A 19,970-nucleotide genomic window follows, 5' to 3' on the forward strand; every position below is an offset into this window, starting at 1 on the left:
TTGAGTAGTCATTCTTAATAATTCAGGTATTGTTGTTTTGTAGTTCTGTACCAGCAGAAATTATTGCTGGTGGATTTTCACATCACGAAGATATACATTTTTAGAATGTGGTAAAAATTTGTATTAGATTTAATTGTATCTTCATAAAAAAAAAATGTTCTATTTCAGTTAAGTGCATATTAAAAAACTTCCTCAAACAGTGTAGAAATTTTTTTTAATTTAACCCAATTGAGGGTTATCGTATAGTTAATTATGAGGGATATCTCTAAAGTAAAGACCGCTGGGAAATTTCTCCCCTTAAGGTTAGCAAACCTGTGTCGTTCATGGCCACGCTAGTAATGGACACATTACATTGTTTGTAAGTTGTTGCGTTAAAGTATCCTTCATTACGTTTGAGTTATTACGTTATAAAATGAATAGAAAAATTGATGTTGCCGCTGACAAAAATACATGGAGTCATCTTGCACAGTGGCTGGTTTACTTTTTTTTCTTTAATTATTGGGGTCTATATTGCCAGTTAGGGCTTCCGCAGACTTCAGGACTCATTTGTAAAAGAAAAACTGCTGAGAAATTGAGCTCAGAGTTTTGATGAACATGTAGATAAAAAATTGGAATTTAGTTTTTATAAAGTATTTTATAAAGATTAATTTTATTTTGCGGATGGTTAAGATTTAGGCTTGAGGTTGGCTCATGTGTATAATTTTGGAATGTGGAGAAGTAATAAAAAGAAATCTGTAAAAACACTATTAATTTATTTTTCCTTTTCAACTTTTACAGTAAATTGTTTGTTAAACTAAACTGCATTTAGTTTATTTGTTATTTTTATCTCATATTTTTATTGTTTATAATTATATATGCATGTTATTTACTAATAATCTATAATGTTATCAGAGATAAAGAGAATTGATGTTAAATAATCGTTTTAATGATAAAATAACTATAATTCATGTAAGCCCTCTTCATATTTCCTTATGCTTATCTGTGTTAAGATAAATCCATAAAATATCTTTGTTCATATTACTGTACTTTAAATAAATCTTAGGAAATTAAAGAATGGGAGAAATCATTGTTTATTTGTGTAAATTATAAAAGCACACACTAATAATTTATCTATTTATATAATATATACATATATATTATTTATACCTTTGTAAGGAGAATCTTCTGCACATTTGGAATCAGTTTTAAATCCTGGATGTACTGTGAAGTAATTTTTCACAGACTTGACAAGGAAGGAACCCACCGGAGTCCCATGGATATTTACGGAACAAGTACATCCGTGCCCGGGCTTAACTCAGACTGATAGTAATAGGGTGAGGCTACTGCCCCATTCCTCACACTGATGCTACTCACAATTTCTTGAAACCGCATTCCACTTCTCAACGCTAGTGAGCATGACACAGATTATGTTGTTCATATCTAGCTGGCTCGTTACAGTACATACCCGCCATTAGATTCATCCATCTATTGCACACGAAAATCATCTACTCGACATCATCAAGGACGCCACAGTACGAGCGTAAGTCATCTTTGCTGTGCCCCCTGGTGTACAATTAAGCCCTGAAGCAGCCATGGTTCGAAAAAAACTGAATGAGGAAATAGTCTACCTCTCCAAATCTTCTACTAACTCATGGCACGACATGTTTAATTAGCCTGTATGTCCATTTTTACTTGTTAGATTCATCCCATCTGGACTACCACCTGTCTAGAGAACAACTTAAGACAACATCCTATCCTTCCCTCCTCCTGGAAACAGTTGTCCCTGAACCGTGCCAGCAAGTCTATCGGCAGCGTACTGGCAATAACATGAATACTGCTTCAGAGGAGACAGTTCTGTTGCCCGAGCAGACTCGTAGAGACATCCTTCTCTGGATCTGCTCAAGGATCATCCTGACCTTGTAGCGAAAGACACCCTCCATGTAACAGTTACGGTTGCCATGCCACCGCCTCTGTACCTAGCCCTTATTAGTTTTATCCGAGGTCATCATTAATACCTGAGTTATCCAGTCTTAACCTCAACCAGGATGCCACTGATGTGAGTGCCACAAGCAACATTCATATCGGTGTACTACTAACTAAGAACTTTAATGAATAAAGCGCATCTCAAATCTTAAATAAGACTGAAAAGTAACAAGTAAAGGAACTGAAACTACCTACCTGAAATAGTTTTAATTTAGTTCAACACACTACAGACAAAAGATAACAATAAGTAACATAACATAACACTAATGAAACAAGAACATAAAATAAATAACAATAAAATAAAACAGTAAGATAACTAACACAAAAATAACTACAACTGAACCAACAAACCAAACTTAACAGAAATATAACAAAAAACAAAAAGAACAGGAAAAACCTAGGCGGACCCTAAATCCTTTCGGCAATTCTCTCTTCTGCCAAGTAAATGAAAAAATTTTCAACTATCATCCATTCGGCCTGACTCATCCAGTTGAGACGGAGATCAATTGCCGACCCGATAATATTCAGCCTATAAATGTCTTCGTGTGCATCAATTCGTACTTTGAACACTGATAAAAGGTGTGGTGCACATCGTCCAATTGTTTGCACTTCGGACACATGCCCGAATCCACCAGGCCGAACTTCTGAAGTCTGTCCCGAAAAGCGTCATGGCCAAAAAAAAACTGCGGTCACATGATTGTGGCGCAGTTCATAATTATGATTGTTCATTATGATTCATCAAGGCTAGGAACGGGGGAGGGGATGTGTCTACCGGAAGCGTCACAAGGCGGGTGTCTTCCCCTATGGGGTTGGGATATTCATTATGAATGTCGCCGCATATAGCATAATAGCCTCAGTCAGAGATGCCCTTACACAGGATCATGGTTTTGAAATTTAAACCCCAATCGGATTGACCACACGTCGAATACCAAAGAAGGCACTACCGGTCTTCTTCGCAACGTATTGAAGGTGATTCTTAAATGACAGTTTCTTATCGAGAAACATCCCGAGGTACTTTTGAGCCTGAACATATCTAATTTGTTGGCCTGATATCGAAACGCCTCACAGCCAGCCTTTGAGAAGCATCATAGTGGTCCTTTCTGGGTTGATCATCATCTAATTTTGATGACCCTGCAAGCCTGAGTGGCACGGAGCTGTAAATCCCTCCGCGAGCCTCCCTCTACCACCAGGAGCCCATCGTCAGCAAAGGCCGCAATGAGATACCCGCTGGGAATTCTCAGTCGTAGAAGAGAGTCAAACTCCACCACCCATAGCAAAGGACCCAGCACACTGCCCTGGGGACAACCGTTGGACAGTGTCGTGCATATTTCATAACTGCCCTCGCAAAGCAGCTCATTCCGGTGACTGAAGTAACTATGCATAATTTGCAACTTACTTTCAGTACATTCTCTCTTTTGAATTTGAAAAATAGCAGAGGGCCACCGCAGGTTGTTAAACGCCCCTGAAATGTTAAGGAAAATACCCAGGATTTATTGCTCGTGACTGCTTGTTACCACACTCACCACTCGGAGTATAGCGTCCTCAGTACCCTTACCGGGACGAAACCCGTACTGGTTCTCCATTAATATTCCGCGTGACCTCAACCACTCCTTTATACGAAGGTACAGAACCTTTTCAAAGATTACCAATGACCGGAATTAATGTCAAGGGCCTATAGGACGAACTAACAGCGGGGTCCTTGTTGCCATCTTTAAACAACAATTTAACAATTCCCTTCTTCCAACACACCGGGAAATACTCGCCAAACAACAATTTATTAAAAACCCATCTGATAATTTTCACAGTAACCCCTTCCGAGCAAACAAGGAGCTCCGCAGTTATTCCGTCAAAGCCCCCTGCCTTTGACTCCCTGCTTTACCCCTGTCCCTACCTACAGCAGGGATCTAACAGGGGTAAAGTCCCTGCTTTACATTTTTTCAAAAAAATACTTGGTTCTTTAAATGAGGCCAAAAAATCGTTAATTGAGCAAGACAACAGAGTGATCAAAGAACTATTTACCAAACACTGAAGTTAATGCTGAAATCTTAGGAACAGTTTTCCTCCTTGAAAACTGCTCAAAGATCTGTAGTGAGGCTGTATGTGAATCGTTGGATCAGTCATTGGCAACCATCTGCACAACCAAACTAGAAAATTTGACACTCTATTTCAAGAAGTATTCATTTCATGGAGTGGTCCTCCCATTCATCAAGCATCACACCTTTTAAAGAGATCTTTGGACAAACACTTGAATGGTAGAAAATACCATTTTATGAGATTTTCCTCAACCAATCATATAAAAATATTCAAAACATCATAAGTCATTGACAGTCTCTATAAAGGTAAAGGAAGGTTGCTTTTTCTTAATGACTTGAACTGATAATCATCACTACAGTCATTACAGGTAATTGTCTTTATGAAGTATTATTAATTTTGTCTGTAATATTAAAACAATTTTTCATTACTATACCTTTAACAAAATAGTTAAACAATCCTACAGACATCAAATTGGCAGATTTTTTATTAGCCCTACAATATTTATGTATGTTCTAAAAATAAAACAAGGATTAATTTTAGCACCTGAGAGGTAAATGATGATAACTCCATTGGATTTATGACTGTTTACCTCTTAGGTGCTGATTTGTATTCTAATAATTAGCTTAATAAGTAAGTAATCTTTTTTTAACATGTCTCTTAGATTAAGCCTAACGCATTTATTTTATTTCATTGCCCTCTTCAGTGGTCATCTTCCTCCACCACAATAGAGCCAATGTTAGACTATTGTATTTGTCGAGCTGTGATTATTAATGTATTTCTTGTTCATAAGATAATTTTTTGAATAAATTAAGTGTCTGCAACCCATGTATTTTTATTACTTTTCTTTTTATAACCCATCACATACAATAAATTGGTCGGTAAAACATAATAATCCCTCATCTTGGTTTTGGGGAAATTTCTGACCAAAAAAAATTGTGTTTGAGGGAAATTTCAGGGGTCTGAACATATTCTGCTCCCTTGCTGGCGGCTACTAGAAAGGTATTATCATGTTGTTGCTACTAGATTCAGGGTAGCATCAGATGGTTTCCATGGTACCTTTCCAGGAAAGAAATAGGAGTAAAGAAAAATGAGAGTTATATGAGCTTTAAGACAGAATACCTCAGTACCTTATTTGTTATTTTGTGTTAATTTTTAATACTTTTTATTTATCATTATAGAATTCAATTTTTCCCATCTTATAAGAAAATAAGTTTTTTTATTATATAGATGATAATAATAATTTAAGATTTTATCAATGGTGAATTTTTGAGGTTAAATTGTAATCAGTAAATAAAAGTGAGAAAAGTTTAGGAATATTAACCCTAGATTTTTTACTTTCCCTGAATTATTGTGAATTTTATTTTTATTACAGTATCTAATGTACTACATTTCATACTTAGCAGTAGGTTTTAGTACGTTTAATTATTATTATTATTATTACTGTACTTATTTTTAAAATATTTCATTTTAATGATCTCATGTTAAAATATTAAAGAAAATATACATTTGTTAGTTGTATGGAAATTTGTGTTTGATTTACTGATAGTTCGTGCCAATTAATATTTTTTTTAATTATTCAACATTCAACAAGTGTGGTAATAAAATGTGTAAAATACCTATTTTGGAATCCATTTTAAATCAATTCTGTATTATTTAAAAGTTAAAAAAGATTCTGACTGTCAGTTTTATCTATGGCGTAACTTAAAAAAGTAAATTTGTGATGGGGAAGCAAATATCTATTTAAATTCTTAGAATCACGTGCATTATGGATGTAACATTAAGTTTCTCTTTCCAAATACATTGTAATTATTACATTTTTTAAAATCATACATAAAATCTTGCCGTTAGTCAATGTTCTGTTACTTAATGACATTAAATAATTATCAATAAAAAAAGCATATGAAAATTATAAATGGAAAAAATGTTCATGATAAATATGTGGTTAAAAACTACTTTGTGCAATTAACCTGTAACTATCTAAAATACAACACTTAAGGTTAATGAAACAAATCTTATGAGATTAAAACAGTATAGTGGAATAAAAAATTTGTTTGTTACTACTTGGGGATTAAACATAACATATATACATGTATCACAACCTTATAAGTGAGTTATTAACATTGCATTGCTCATTTCAACATAGGAAAATGAGCAATGCAATAAGTACCTTAGTTATTAGACTACTTTAATAGACCCAGTTGTGATTATTCCATGAATATTTTAGTTGAATTTTGTCATCTGAATCATTAATGTAATATTGTTTTCAAACTATGAACTTACATAAGTTGTTAATAATAATTATAGGTTAAATATAATTCTGTTTTCTTTATTAGCGCTAATATAAGATTTAAATTATTTTCTTGTAATAATTTAACAACTTAAATCATAAACTTTTGGCCATAAATAAAGAAACTAATATAGACTAGAAAATAGCCGTTGAAATCGTAAAATTCTAAAACTTATGTATCTAAATAATTATTTTAAAAAAAATTAAAAATGCAGGTTACCACAGGTATTGACAGTTTATAAAATGTTATCCTAAATGAAGAAAATGTGATGAATTTAAATATCTTATTCTTGATAAAATATATATTAAAATATTGTTAATAAACAATTAAAATCTGAGCATTTCATCATGTTTTATAATCTTAGAACATATTAGAACAATAATAGAATAGTTCATTTTATATCAGTGGTTGAGATGGTAAATATGAGTATATCACTATAGCTTTAACATTTTGATGAATCAGATATCTGCAAAAGTAGTGTGGATAAAAACAAAAACCAGTGAAAAAACATTTTATTGATTAAGTTTTTGATGCGTATCAGTTAAAGTGTCATGATGTAAGATGTAATGTTTAGCCATGTACACTGCATCTATATGGCAGTATATAAAAAACTGGTGAAAGTTGGAGCCAGCCTAAAATAAAGCCTCCAAAGTTCTCCCTATGCTGGTAAGGAAAATCAACAAATGAACATAGTGACATATTGGGACTATGCTGTAAGGAAATAGAAGACAAAGCACACAGAGATTGCCCTTTTTCGCTCTATTTTTATTTTTTGGAATGATAATCTAAAACAGAAAAGGAAGTTTCTGTATTGTAAATGTATGTTTCTGTCCATGGTTTAACATATATATTGTTGCATAATGAGTGTTGATCTTTACTCTAGTATTAAAACGTTTTTGCTTTTATTAATATATGTGTTAAGATAATAATTAGCTCCATTAGGTCTGATTAATTAGTAAGCCATTTAAATTAATTTTTGTTATTTTAGAATGAATCTCTTGTTACAAAATTTCATTTAATTATTTTACAGGATAGAAATGAGCGATTATTTTTCCGTCTTTTATCTGAAAATGTTGAATTATTAATGCCAATAGTGTATACTCCAACTGTGGGTTTGGCTTGCCAAAAATTTGGTCTTATCTATCGTCGACCACGTGGATTATTTGTCACAATTCATGACAAAGGGCATTGTTTTGATGTTCTTAAAAACTGGTAATTACATAAATTTTCCTAATCTATTTAAAAATAAGATTTTTTTAATGGAAGGAAACTGTAGTTTCTATTTTAAGGTTATTTATTACAGTTGCATTTATTTTTATTCTGTTTATTTTTTTGTATTTTTTTTTAGGAAAGGCTAAGTAAAATGTTGGTTCTACGTAATTAAGAAAAATAATTAAAATGTGTAATATCTAAGTTCGTAGTTTCAATATACAATTAAAAAAATAATTTTTTAAATTCTGCCTTGCAGTTAAGATTTCATTTAGTCTGTTAAGATAATAGTTGTCTAAATTTTTCCCTTATGGATAAAATAAAAGTAAATCTGTGCTTAGACAAACCTTTCTTCTATAATGTATTAAATTTAAGGCATTTACCACTTATTAACTTGCATTTCCCATTGCATTAATTTAATATAGCAAAGTTAGATCAGGTGAGTTGTCTTTTTCAAAGAAAACGTACACATGACCATTTTTATCAGAATTTGTATTTTTGAACCATTATAGACTTATTGTCAGATTTTTTAGTGTAAAAGATGTCACACAGTTTTAATTCTGTTTTATTGCTTTCATTTATTTATTGTTTTAATTAACTATCATTTTTTACTAATATAACATTAGAGAATAAAGGTTTCAGAGATGTTACTGTTGCATGATGTTTGTTATTTTAGCAGTTCTTTTCTGTTACAATATTTTTAATGTGCTATTCATGTTATCCTTTTATAAAATCTTTCATTTATTTTTCTAAAAAAATACCCAAGCAAATAAATGAACAATTTTTTTTTTAAATTCTTAAAAAATTAAAAAAAAAAAACAAATGTTATAGACGTATTGTTTGTGTTATTAAAACATTAAAATTGGAAATTTCTTTCTGGTAAACAGTAATAGAGATGTATTAAGTTTAACTGCTAAATAATTTTTTTTATAAATGTAAGAACTAAATTCCTGTTGTTACTATAAATTAAATTTTGATCCGATTTCATGTAGCATGATTTAGATTTAAGCCCTATCAATTTCACTTTTAACTGCTAAATAACTTCTTATAAACTGTTAACCTTCTGAGACTTTAGTTTAGTTCCATTTGCTCATCAAGTTGTAGAACCTGGTTTACCTAGGAAAGAAGATATTCCAAAATTACATTCTTTTGGTTTTAGAGTATATCACATTCCATAGATAAATGTCTACCAGTCTCATTGGATTCCTGGCATAATTAAACTATGAGTTTTCTTTAAAAAAAAACCAGTAGTTTTTAAATGACTGTTGAACATGTACTTTTTTAGTTAGAAAATGATTACCAGTCTCATTGGATTACTGGCATAAGTATGTTAAATAAAATTAATATTAATATAAATTTATTTAATTTATTTAAATTTTCTTTTTTTAATGAATATTTTTAATATCTTAACTCTCAATGGGATTAGGGCCTTGATCTGTGACTTAAAACCTTCCCTGGGATTACACAAATATATCCTGAAAATTTGAATGCAGTCATAATTTTAAAATTATGATCGCTTTCAAGCTTCTTGTAATCTGAAAATTAACAGCATTATGCTAGAAAAGTTATGAAATATTAACAGAATTACACAAGAACCAACCAATCGGTTGGTTCTCATGTAATGCTGTTGCAAACAGACAAACAAACAAAACCATCTACAAACTTTTGCATTTATGTATAAGGTTTTGAGTTTTTGTCACTGTTATTAAATTAAAAGTTATTAATTATTTAATTCTTTGCTGTCTGGTTGTCTGCTGCATTTCTGTTTTGTGAATGCATATATATTGCAATACTGCATATATATCATACTTGCCCTTCAGTATATACAGAATTAAAAGATTTTGTTGTTCAGTAGACTGCCATTTGCTTTACAGGAATAGAATAAACTGTAGAAAAAAATGGTAGCATTATTTTTTTTATTAGCAAGTACAGTTATGAAGAAGCTTTGTTACTATAAAAATTTCCTATAATTATCAACATACCTTTTATCTTAATTTGAATTTTACTTCTTAACTTGTTCAGTGTAATATTATATTAATAATTTATTTATTTAGCCTGTAGATATTCTTTCAGATGATAAGAATTAAATGATATGAAATATTTTAACTAAAAATCGCAATCAGCATTTAATTTACTTACTTTTGTACTTGAGAAATAGTATTCATTTAGTATTCAATAATATTCATTTTACATAATCTTGTAAGTGACATGATTGACTTAAAAAGTCACAAAAACCTAAATGTGAATTTTAACTGCAGTAACTCCTTTAAAATCCCTGGAAACCATTTATTTAATAAAATATCTGTTTAAGCTGAATGCTAACCTTTGCATGATAACCATGACAGTTTTTTTTTTTTAAATTTCAAAGCTGAATTTCTTAAATAAGGTTTATATGATTTTGATAAGATTCTAATTTCATTGAAAGCAACATTATTTAAATAAAATGTTGAAAAATAATTACTTCTGAGTATATTTTTTAATTCTAAATTTCAGTCTGATTTTTGAGATAATAATCATTTGAACTTTTTTTGAACAGTTTACAAGGTTATTTTATATAATACTTGTAGCATTTTAATATGTCTTATTTTTTATACTACTTACTAATTTTTTTACATATTTTTTTGCATCAAGAGGTAGTTACACTATATTATTGGAAAAAAAATCACTTTACACTTAAAGCACTTTATGCAATACTACAGAAAGATGTCATTATTATGATCCATTTGAAGAGAGATTATCAAAATCTTTTTAAAAGAAATGTCACTAGACATTTACAGGATGTATCACAAAGTTCTTTCGGAACATCCATTATCTATTCTATTTGTGAAAATAATGGAAAAAGTTCATATAAATGTATGTCCTAAAATGCTGTGTTTGTGAGTTACGGCTAGTGAAAGATTTCGCTCAGATTTCAGCTACCCCAGTAAATGAGGTCATACTCATTTCCAATCCAAGAATACTCAATTCCAAGAATAGATTTTCACAAGATCTCACTTTTTCAGTTGCTATTTTCTATAATTACATAAAAACATTTATTTATAATTTTGTAAATTTGTCGAAATTGTTGTTTAAGTTTTGAAAATTTGCAAATTTATTATTGATGAATATACAAATTCTGCTGTCCAGTACTGGAATGATGGCATATTTATAACATCACACATAACATTTAATATGAATACAAAACATATACTTTTTAGAGTAACCTTTGGGAGTTACTGGTCATTCAAAATTTTTGTTTTTATTTTAAACTTTATCAACTTTTAAGAAATTTATAATTTTGCTAATGACAAGATTACAAGGCACATCTCTTGCCTAGAGAGGAAGTTAGGTAAGTGCTATTGTACAAAAGTTCTTATGAACTTAAGAAATAAATCATCAAAAAACTTAAATTTTGCGTTTATTTTACTTATTGTCTTTATGTTGTGATTAATTTCCGGTTTATACTTGTTATATTTGCATGTGTTTTTTATTATTTATTTGTTTAATCTTTCCAATTTTAGAATTTATTTCCTTTTTTCATTTGGACAGCCAGTCGTCTGTATTGTAACATTTGTAAATCTTAGTATATTAATTGCATTTCACATACATCTGCAAAATGTACTGAATAACTGCATGGTGACAGCATAAATCAGGTGTCATATTAAATAACCACTAAGCTTAACTGCTTGAAATATTAGTCAAAATATCTTTGATTTTGTATCAATTTGAGCAACATAAAATTCTTGAGTGAGTGTTCCTAGCTGCCAATTAATATTGTAAGTACAGATTGGGGAATACTAAGTTGTTTTATAAACTTGTTGAATAATTGCATCGATCATTGATTAGTTGTTGTATTTTTTTGTAAGAGAGGAAAACATTTAATTACTCTGTTGTTGCTAATACATCTTGTCATTGCTGCGTAGATCTTATGAATTAGCCGACTGTAGCATTAATGATATTGTAATTAGCATTTGTACACATTGCTTATGCATATGTAATTATAAAATACATAAAACTTATTTTCACATCATGATAATTATTGAGAGTGTAATTTTCATAGTAAAGGACTGATAAAAGTAACAATCAGTTAAAGACTTACAATATTTATATACTAAAACTGATAAAACAAACTATAAAATGTTATTAAAATTGATGTTTACTTAGTTATAAATTTACTACCTTTTCACAATCATGAAGTTATTGATATTATTACTACATAATATCCAAATATTTATGTTAGGATCAGAATTAATAGGATATATAAAAAGTTCAGTGCCATTTTTAATGTATTTTTCCTTATAGTGTTAAAGTATAATTGTTATTCATGTAAATAAGTATTACAAAATAAGTTTATAAATAAAATTAATTTGGTATTGTTCCATTACTTCACTTATTTATTACTACTTCTTGATAACTAGCATTACTTATTCCATTCTGTTAATCTTGAAACTTCTGATTCTCTACTTCAGCTTTCTACATTCTTTTTTCTTCAAAAGGTTTCTTTAGAGCTCATTTAATAAATATTTATTTTTCTATTAATATTCATTAATGTCCAAATAATATTAACTAAATTAATTGTTTGTGGTTACCTACCTTGGTTTACTTTATATTTTAAGCTATTGAAGGTGAAACATTTCTGTAAAATTATTTGTAATTACATTATTTAAGGTTTGTGTATTAAATAATGTCCAGTCTGTCAGAAATATCTTATTTTGTTGTTAATCATTATTATGTAACATAAGTTTTCTATTTCTGTATTATCTATTGGTGAATTATCTTAGCAGATTATCATTCTAATTTTAAAAAATAATATAAAAATTTTTATCTGGTTGTGATGAAAATTTATTATTTAAGGTTAATCTTTTGACAGATAATAGTACAACTTTTCTGTAGCATAGTTGCAAACTGATTGTATCAATACTTATTCTGGTTTTGTACTTTACTGCAGACATTATCAAAAAGTTACTAAAATTAAAAATACAGTTAGCTTTACTATTGAAATGGTTTTTACTATAAATTTATAAATAAAGCTGTTCAAAAACTAGGAATTTTATCTCAGATTTAAATATTTTTTCAATAAAATTTAAATTAATTTTTTAATTTAAATTACAATTATATATATATATATAAAAATGAGTGTTTGTCTCGTACGCATTCCTATGTCATTCATCCGATTGCGATGAAACTTTGGTGAGTTGTGGGCAGTCTGCGAAGGTTTATGAATTAGTTTGAACCCGCTAGTTGGCGCTGGGGTCAAAATATTTTGAGAAATTGTATTTATGGTCCGGTTTGGCTCATATTCAGAGTATACATTTATTATATGAAAATATATATTTCTGTAAAAAATGGATCTGCCTGGTGGCACTGGGGTCGAGATATTTCGAAAAATTGTATTTACAGTCTGATTTGGCTCATATTCAGAATATATATTAATTACGTGAAAAGAAATATGTTTTGCAAAAAATGGACCTGCTAGGTGGTGCTAGGGTCGAGGTATTTCAAAAAAATTGTATTTATAATCCGATTTGGCTCATATTTAGAATATGTGTTACGTACATGGAAAAAAATACTTCTGCAAAAATGGACCTGCCAGATTGTGTTGAGGTTGAGATGTTTGGAAAAAAATCATTTATGGTCAGATTTGGTTCATATTCAGAATATATATTAGTTACGTGAAAAGAAAATTTTTTTCAAATCTATACCTGCTAGGTGGCGTCGGTGTCGAGATATTTATGAAACAAACAGACTTTCTTCTTCAATGCCTACGCGTATAAAAGGCAGTGTTCATATGTCTGTGCTGTTGACTAAAAAACTACTGAACCAATTTAGGAGCGGGAAAATTGGAAAAGGGAAAAGGGTAAGGAGACATGGGAAGAGAAAAATTGAAAAGGGGAAGGGGCAGGGAATGGGGGAAGAAATAGAGAAAAGGGGAAATAGGAAAATAGTGTAAGAATGAAATGTTAAATTTGTGAAGTTCTTTAATGTTCAATTTTTAATGTTTTATCAAATTTTCAGTTATGTTAATTTAATTTATTTATATACTCAAATCTAACAATAGTGCAGCATTACCGGGTCAGCTAGTTGCTAATAAAGTGTTGATGTTAGGAAACATGTTTTGGTGTTATTAAATAAATTTTAATTAATGTTATCCAAGAAATATGCAATAAATAGTATTGATACTGTTTATTCATTTGTGATTAAATATTTATTTTTTATTTAGACAATTTGTATTATAAATCTTTATTTAAATATTTTGTTTCTAATTTTTAATCTTTCTAAATAGATTTTTTTTTAATATATATATATATATATATGTTTTTTATTTTGTAATAATAGATTAATTTTATATAATGGATAGTATTTTGTATTATTGCATAATATATAATTTTTTATTTTTAGTAAAATAATTCATGAACTAGAAGAATCATATGGTAAGTTTTCTTCTTAACTTGATTAGCAAGCAGTAATCAAAGTTTTTGGAAAGAATTTCAGAAATTCATTTAAAAATTTATTCATTATTATAAATGCTGTTAAAATATTCTTATTTATTAAAACAGAATAAAGTGGAGGTTATACTTGTCAAACTAAACAATTTTAGTGAGTTATTAATGCACATCCTCTTCAATTGTAGCTGTACTGAAAAAAGTGTTCATTTCACATTTATTAGTTCACAGAGAGCCTAATATATTTTAAAAGCATAACATTCATATTTTAAATTGACAAATTATATCTAAAAGCTGATTCACTTGTTTCATTGAAAAATAATCCCCTTTTATCTTCCTAATTCAGAGAAGTAAAGACAGTCAGCTAGCAGCGACAGCTTCTGCTTCTATTGTGGTATAGATTATTGTGGCATTTGTGTGTTAGTCACTGATGAATGAAGTTATTACAAATTAATAAATATTCCTGAAGTTTTGCTATTGATTAGATTTATCGGCAAAATGAGTTTTTTTCTGTAATTTCTGCATTATATACAGTAAATCCATTAAGTGTAATTTTTTTCTGTTTTATTTGCTGTTTAATTTATTTTTAATTTTGAAAAAACTTGGTTTTATTTATATTTATTAATACATTGGTCCTCCAGAATTTTTATTAAAGTTGGCTTAGTAGATTGTGATATTTTCAGGCTACAACTAAATGGGTACCTCCCAGTCTTGGTTAACAGTAAATGCAATAAGATTCCCAAATCTAGTTATAGGAAATTGTTTTTCAGTGCTAATTAGCAACAATTCATTGTTAATAAAATGACTTAATATTATCTTAATATATTTATTTCAAATTATTCATAGTGGCTGCATTCATATTACTTTATTTTAATGCACTGAAATTAACTTTAATTACATTTTTTGTATGTTTGACATAAAAAATTTATGTGTATGTGAATGTATGTATTAAGTTTTTCTTCTTTTTCTCTGCATGCTTTTATAACCTTGTCATGTTTCTGTTTGCTGTGTAATGCTCAAGTAAAATCTTCTTTGTGTCCTTTTGCATCCGTTTCATGTTAGTAGTTCACCAATGGGTCATTTTGTTGAACTTGGATATTGGGTAATAATAGAAAATTTGTTATTTGGTTGTTTATCCTAAAACAAGTAGTATTACTTGATAGGAAGTACATTTTTGAATTCTCAACTTTTTTTTTTACAAAAGCTTTCATATATAGTAGTTGTAATAACAATTACACAGTAGTCACTGTGTAACAATTACACTGTAGTCATAACATTTATACACAAATTTCCATTTTACAAGATTGTCAAACTTCATTTGCCTCCAATTTGTCTTTAAACTTCTTTATATTCAACTTCACAACCTTCTCTGTAACACCATATGTCAGATTTTGTCACCTCTTTTTCCTGATTTTTCTTTTTTTTTATCAATTTTTTTTTTAAATTCTGAACTTATTACTTTCAAAGTTATTTGTTTTTGGTGTAAAAGCTGTTCTGGTGTATAAAGTTTTCTTTTGCTATCTTCTTTGCGTTGTTGTACTTTATAATTTTACTACTTTTAGAAATTCTGCAACTTCTCATACATTGTATTCTGCTATTTTAATAATCCTCACTGACTATGTTGCTTTTCATTGTTATTGTTTTACACTTCTCCAATAATTTTTCCTCCAACAATGAATTTATACTTCTAAATTCTACTTAGAATCATCAAAGATAACAATATTATCAGCAAATCCTAACTTTTTTTTTATCCCTGGATTGTTACTTCTTTCAAATATTTCTTTTAGTTCTTTTATTGTTTCTTCCTTGCATAAATTAAAAAAAATCAAAGATATGCAAAGACAACACTACTTTTTTCCTCACTCTTTCCCATTTTGCAGGTTGCCTCTCATCATATTCTATTTTAATTCTAGCTACCCAATTCTTGTAAAAATTTTAAATAACTTCTTTTTTAAAATCTTAAAATTGTTCCATTTTACAATGTGAAAGCTTTTTGAAGGTAGGTGTTCAGCAGTATTTCGGTAGCCTAATTTTCTCAATCTGCCTGCTGTAAATAGAAAACCACGGTTCCATGGTTCTGATAAAAGCAAATTGGCCTTCATCTAAGACCTCTCTATCTTTTGTTCAACTATTCTGTGATTTTGCAGTGAAATCTTGCTATTGTGACTGTATTTAATGGTCCCTTCAAATTCCTATATTAAGCAATGTATTTTACGTCCATTGCACCTGATAAAATTATTCTATATATCTCTGTAGTACCAATATTTTCTTCCTGGCCATCAGGTGATTTATTTCTAATAAAATTATTTTTTGGACAATTTGACTCAGTGAATACAATAATAAAATCATTTAATAAATAATAATAGCAACAGTCCTAGTGTAAGATTGGTTGTACCACTCATAAAAGTATTGCATGGGTAATTATCCCATGCGGTCATATTTACCTTCATTACTATAGATTATAAAATTTTTAATTACTAAATTTTCTGATTATTTTAAATATGGAACTGTATTATGTTTAAATTTTGTTTTGAAATGACGTTTCAGTAATCTAAAACAATGTTTAGTCAATTCTTTTATAAAGATGGGCCTGTGTACAGGGTGATTATAAATGATTCATCGGATTTTAAAAATCTATTTAAAAAAAGTAGTACACATAAAATTATGAATGATACATGAAACTAAACAGAAACTGTCAAGTTTGAGTTATACCTAAATAAATGTTCAATACGGCCTCCATTCATCACACAACACACATCTATGCGGTAGTCCAATTCAGCCCACACATGAGTTAACATATCCCTATTGTTGGTCATGAATGCGGCTGTAATCCATTCCTCTAGCTCAACCAAAGTTATTGGGTGTGATGGCATGTAAACACAGTCTTAAACATACCCCCCAAAGGAAAAAATCACACACTGTGAGATCAGGAGATCTAAGAGGTTGTTTTAAGAGCACCGAGTCAACATCTGCAAATCACCCGATCCAGCAGCACAGAAGTTCTTCATTCAGAAAGCCTGTACTTCAGCATGCCAGTGAGACAGAGCCCCGTTTTGTTGGAATATAAAGTTATTGGAATTGTCTTTCAATTGAGGAAATAACCACAACTGCATCATATCGAGGTATGAAATTTCCGTCATGGTATTCTCCAAGTAGAAAAACAGTCCATACACCTTTGTTTTAGAAATTGTGCCATGCACATTAAGTTTGGGGAATTATGTTCACATTCTACAGAATTGGGTTGTTGAGCACCCCATATCCTGACGTTATGGTAATTCACCTTTCCATTCAAGTGAAATGTCACCTAACATTATACAGTATGGTTTCAGTCGTAATTGAGTTCACAAAATCTTCCAGACAGTTGGCTGCAGAATATCGTATTCACTACTAGCACAATGAGTTGACTTCTGTGGGCTATGAACAAAACTCACCCTGACTCTACTGTTTCATCTGAAAGCTTGGGTGTCTGGTACTTTTACGTTTGCTCAAACAACCAGTGTCTTTAAACTGTCGGTACCATCTTAGAATGCTTTGGTGACCTGGTGGTTCTGTTTCAAACCGTCTCCGGAATAAATGCTGCATGATAACAACGAATAAAAATTTCTCATAAGATACAGAATGCTTTCTGTTGCATAGATGCCATTTTAGAAACTGAGCTTGTGCTGCTACCTGTCGGCAACCACTTTAAACCTAACCTGAAACTTGGACAGTTTTTGTTTATTTTCATGTATCATTCATAATTTTATGTGTACTACTTTTTTAAATACTGATTTTTAAAATCCAATGAATCATTTGTAATCACTCTGTATATCTTCAGAAAGAGATGTGGTTGGTATATATATATATATATATATATATATACACACACACACACACACCCAATTCTTGTTTTAATTTTAAACTAGAATTCTACTTTTTATTCTTGTTAAAAATTTTCAGACTTTTCCAAATCAGAAGATTATCATTAGTTTCTTTTTCAAACTTCAAGGAAGATGTTCTCAATTGTAATCTTACATTTGTAAGATGTCTTGTAATGATTATAAAATGTAATATGTTTACATTTTTTTGCGTTCAAGCCTTATTCTCACTGAATTTACTGATTTTGATAATTTTTATTTTGTATGAAAAGTTCCTCTGGTTCTACTCAAAATTTAATTCTGATACTTAAATGACAGACTTTTTAAGTTAAGCTTTCTTAAAAAATTTGAAGATATTTTTATAATCATTGTTTCCATTATTGGATTTGTTACATAACATTGTCATTAATGTTAACATTACTGTTAAGACTTTTAATAAACAAACAAACAAAAAATTTAAATAAACTACCATTACATTCTAAAAAAAAATCCATGGATTTATAGATAATATTAAAAATTACTTCATGAATATGAGGAATATAGATATGAATTAATAATTAGTATTATTAAATTTGTTTTGTAGACTCGGTCAAACAAAGAAGCAACATATTAATTTTTCAGAAATGTTAAAATTGTGATATCATCAACTTGTATGCATTTAGAAGAGTTTCATTATAGGTATTTATTCTTAATAAATTTTTAGTGAAATGAAATTGTTAGAAATTTTTAACATTTTTAAAGAAAGAAAAGTATTTATTCATCACATTAAAATTTGATTAATTATTATGTTAGCCGTTCTGTGTCCTGTATTGAAAATTTTGTTAAGAACCATTATTTATTTTTATACTTGTCTTGCTGATAACTACGATAATATTCACAAAGAATTTTAATAAGACAGAACAGGAAAATGAAAGATTTTGAAACTACTGTCACCAATGATAAAAAATGTTTTTACAAGATTTATTGTTGAAAATTAAAATTACACTACATTCCATTAAGGGTTCACATACCAGTTTTCTTTAACCAAATGTCCATTAACATGAAAATTCGCTTTGTCCAACATCCACAAAGTTTCAGTGAAACTGGGACAACTAAAATTGGGAACTGGAAACTGGGTTACTAGTATTTTCCATAATATTTTCACATTTTCCAGATGGTCAGTTAGTTTTATCTGTCGCACAGTTGGCATTTTGTATGGATGGAATTGTAATTCCTGATGGAGCATTCATTGAATGGTTGTTTGACAGATGCAGAGCTGATACATGTTTAGGACTTCTTATGAATGAAGTGTGAACAGCTTCAATATTCTCTGGAGTTCACTGAACTCGTGGAGCTCCTAATGATCTTTTCTTTAAAGCTGAACCCATTTCCTCAAAATTCTCAACCCATATTTTGATCGCATGGTAAAATAGAACAAGATCTTGACATTCTAAATTGCAGTGATGCCAAAATTACCTGCCAGCAGCAGCCAAGCAGTCACCATTTTTGTAATACACATTCATGACAAATGTGTGTTGTGAACCGGTCCACTGATTCATTGTTACTAAATGGCAAGTTGTCCCTGCCTCAGTGGCACAGTCATGAAGGTGGCTGCCATTACGTGTTTCAAGATTTCCCATTTTCCTGGCTTTTTAACTGAGTAATAAGGTATTTTGTGCTGCTAGGAAGAAATTTTTACTTATGTCATTAATAAATAATGACTGATAGAATTTTTAATGCTATTATTATAAAAAGGATCACTTTTGTTTTGTTAGTGTTAGCAGTTGATATATATGTAATTCAGGAGGTACATGTTAAGCAACATGTTAAATAAAGTAGTATCTTTCTTTCAGTTTTTATTACCCTATGATAATGCTATTTATTATAATTTATTGTATTTTAACAGCAGACTAGAATGAATATATTTTTAATTGTTTTTGTTAATTTTATTTTCTACAAACAAAAAATTCAAGAGAAAAAAACGGTTTAATGTAGCATTTCAACAGAAGATACTTCATTAAACTCTGAAACATTTGTCATTGTATATTCTTAATTTTTAAAGATACTATTGACATTAAGAAGTTTATACATATAATCTTATTTTCTTAAGAATAAAATTTGTTTTGAACTTTTAATTGGTCTCTGATACTTTTGTGTGTAAAATCCACATAGTTAATTTTGTAAATAGTCTGTACTTTATAATATGCGTAATATAATGT

At 29.6% G+C, this 19,970-nt stretch overlaps 1 protein-coding gene across 3 annotated transcripts in view; it reads left to right on the top strand.

Annotated features, from left to right (window-relative positions):
* The window catches only part of LOC142323424 (NADP-dependent malic enzyme-like), a 138,230-nt gene that overhangs the window by 61,852 nt on the left and 56,408 nt on the right, over nt 1-19,970 (top strand). For all 3 annotated transcript variants that reach the window (XM_075363027.1, XM_075363033.1, XM_075363043.1), the window contains exon 4: nt 7,315-7,496. In XM_075363027.1, the coding sequence (XP_075219142.1) occupies nt 7,315-7,496 (182 nt within the window). The remainder of the gene's footprint in view (nt 1-7,314; nt 7,497-19,970) is intronic.

The sequence above is a fragment of the Lycorma delicatula genome, chromosome 1 (genome assembly GCF_047948215.1).
Source record: "Lycorma delicatula isolate Av1 chromosome 1, ASM4794821v1, whole genome shotgun sequence".
Lineage (NCBI taxonomy): Eukaryota > Metazoa > Arthropoda > Insecta > Hemiptera > Fulgoridae > Lycorma > Lycorma delicatula.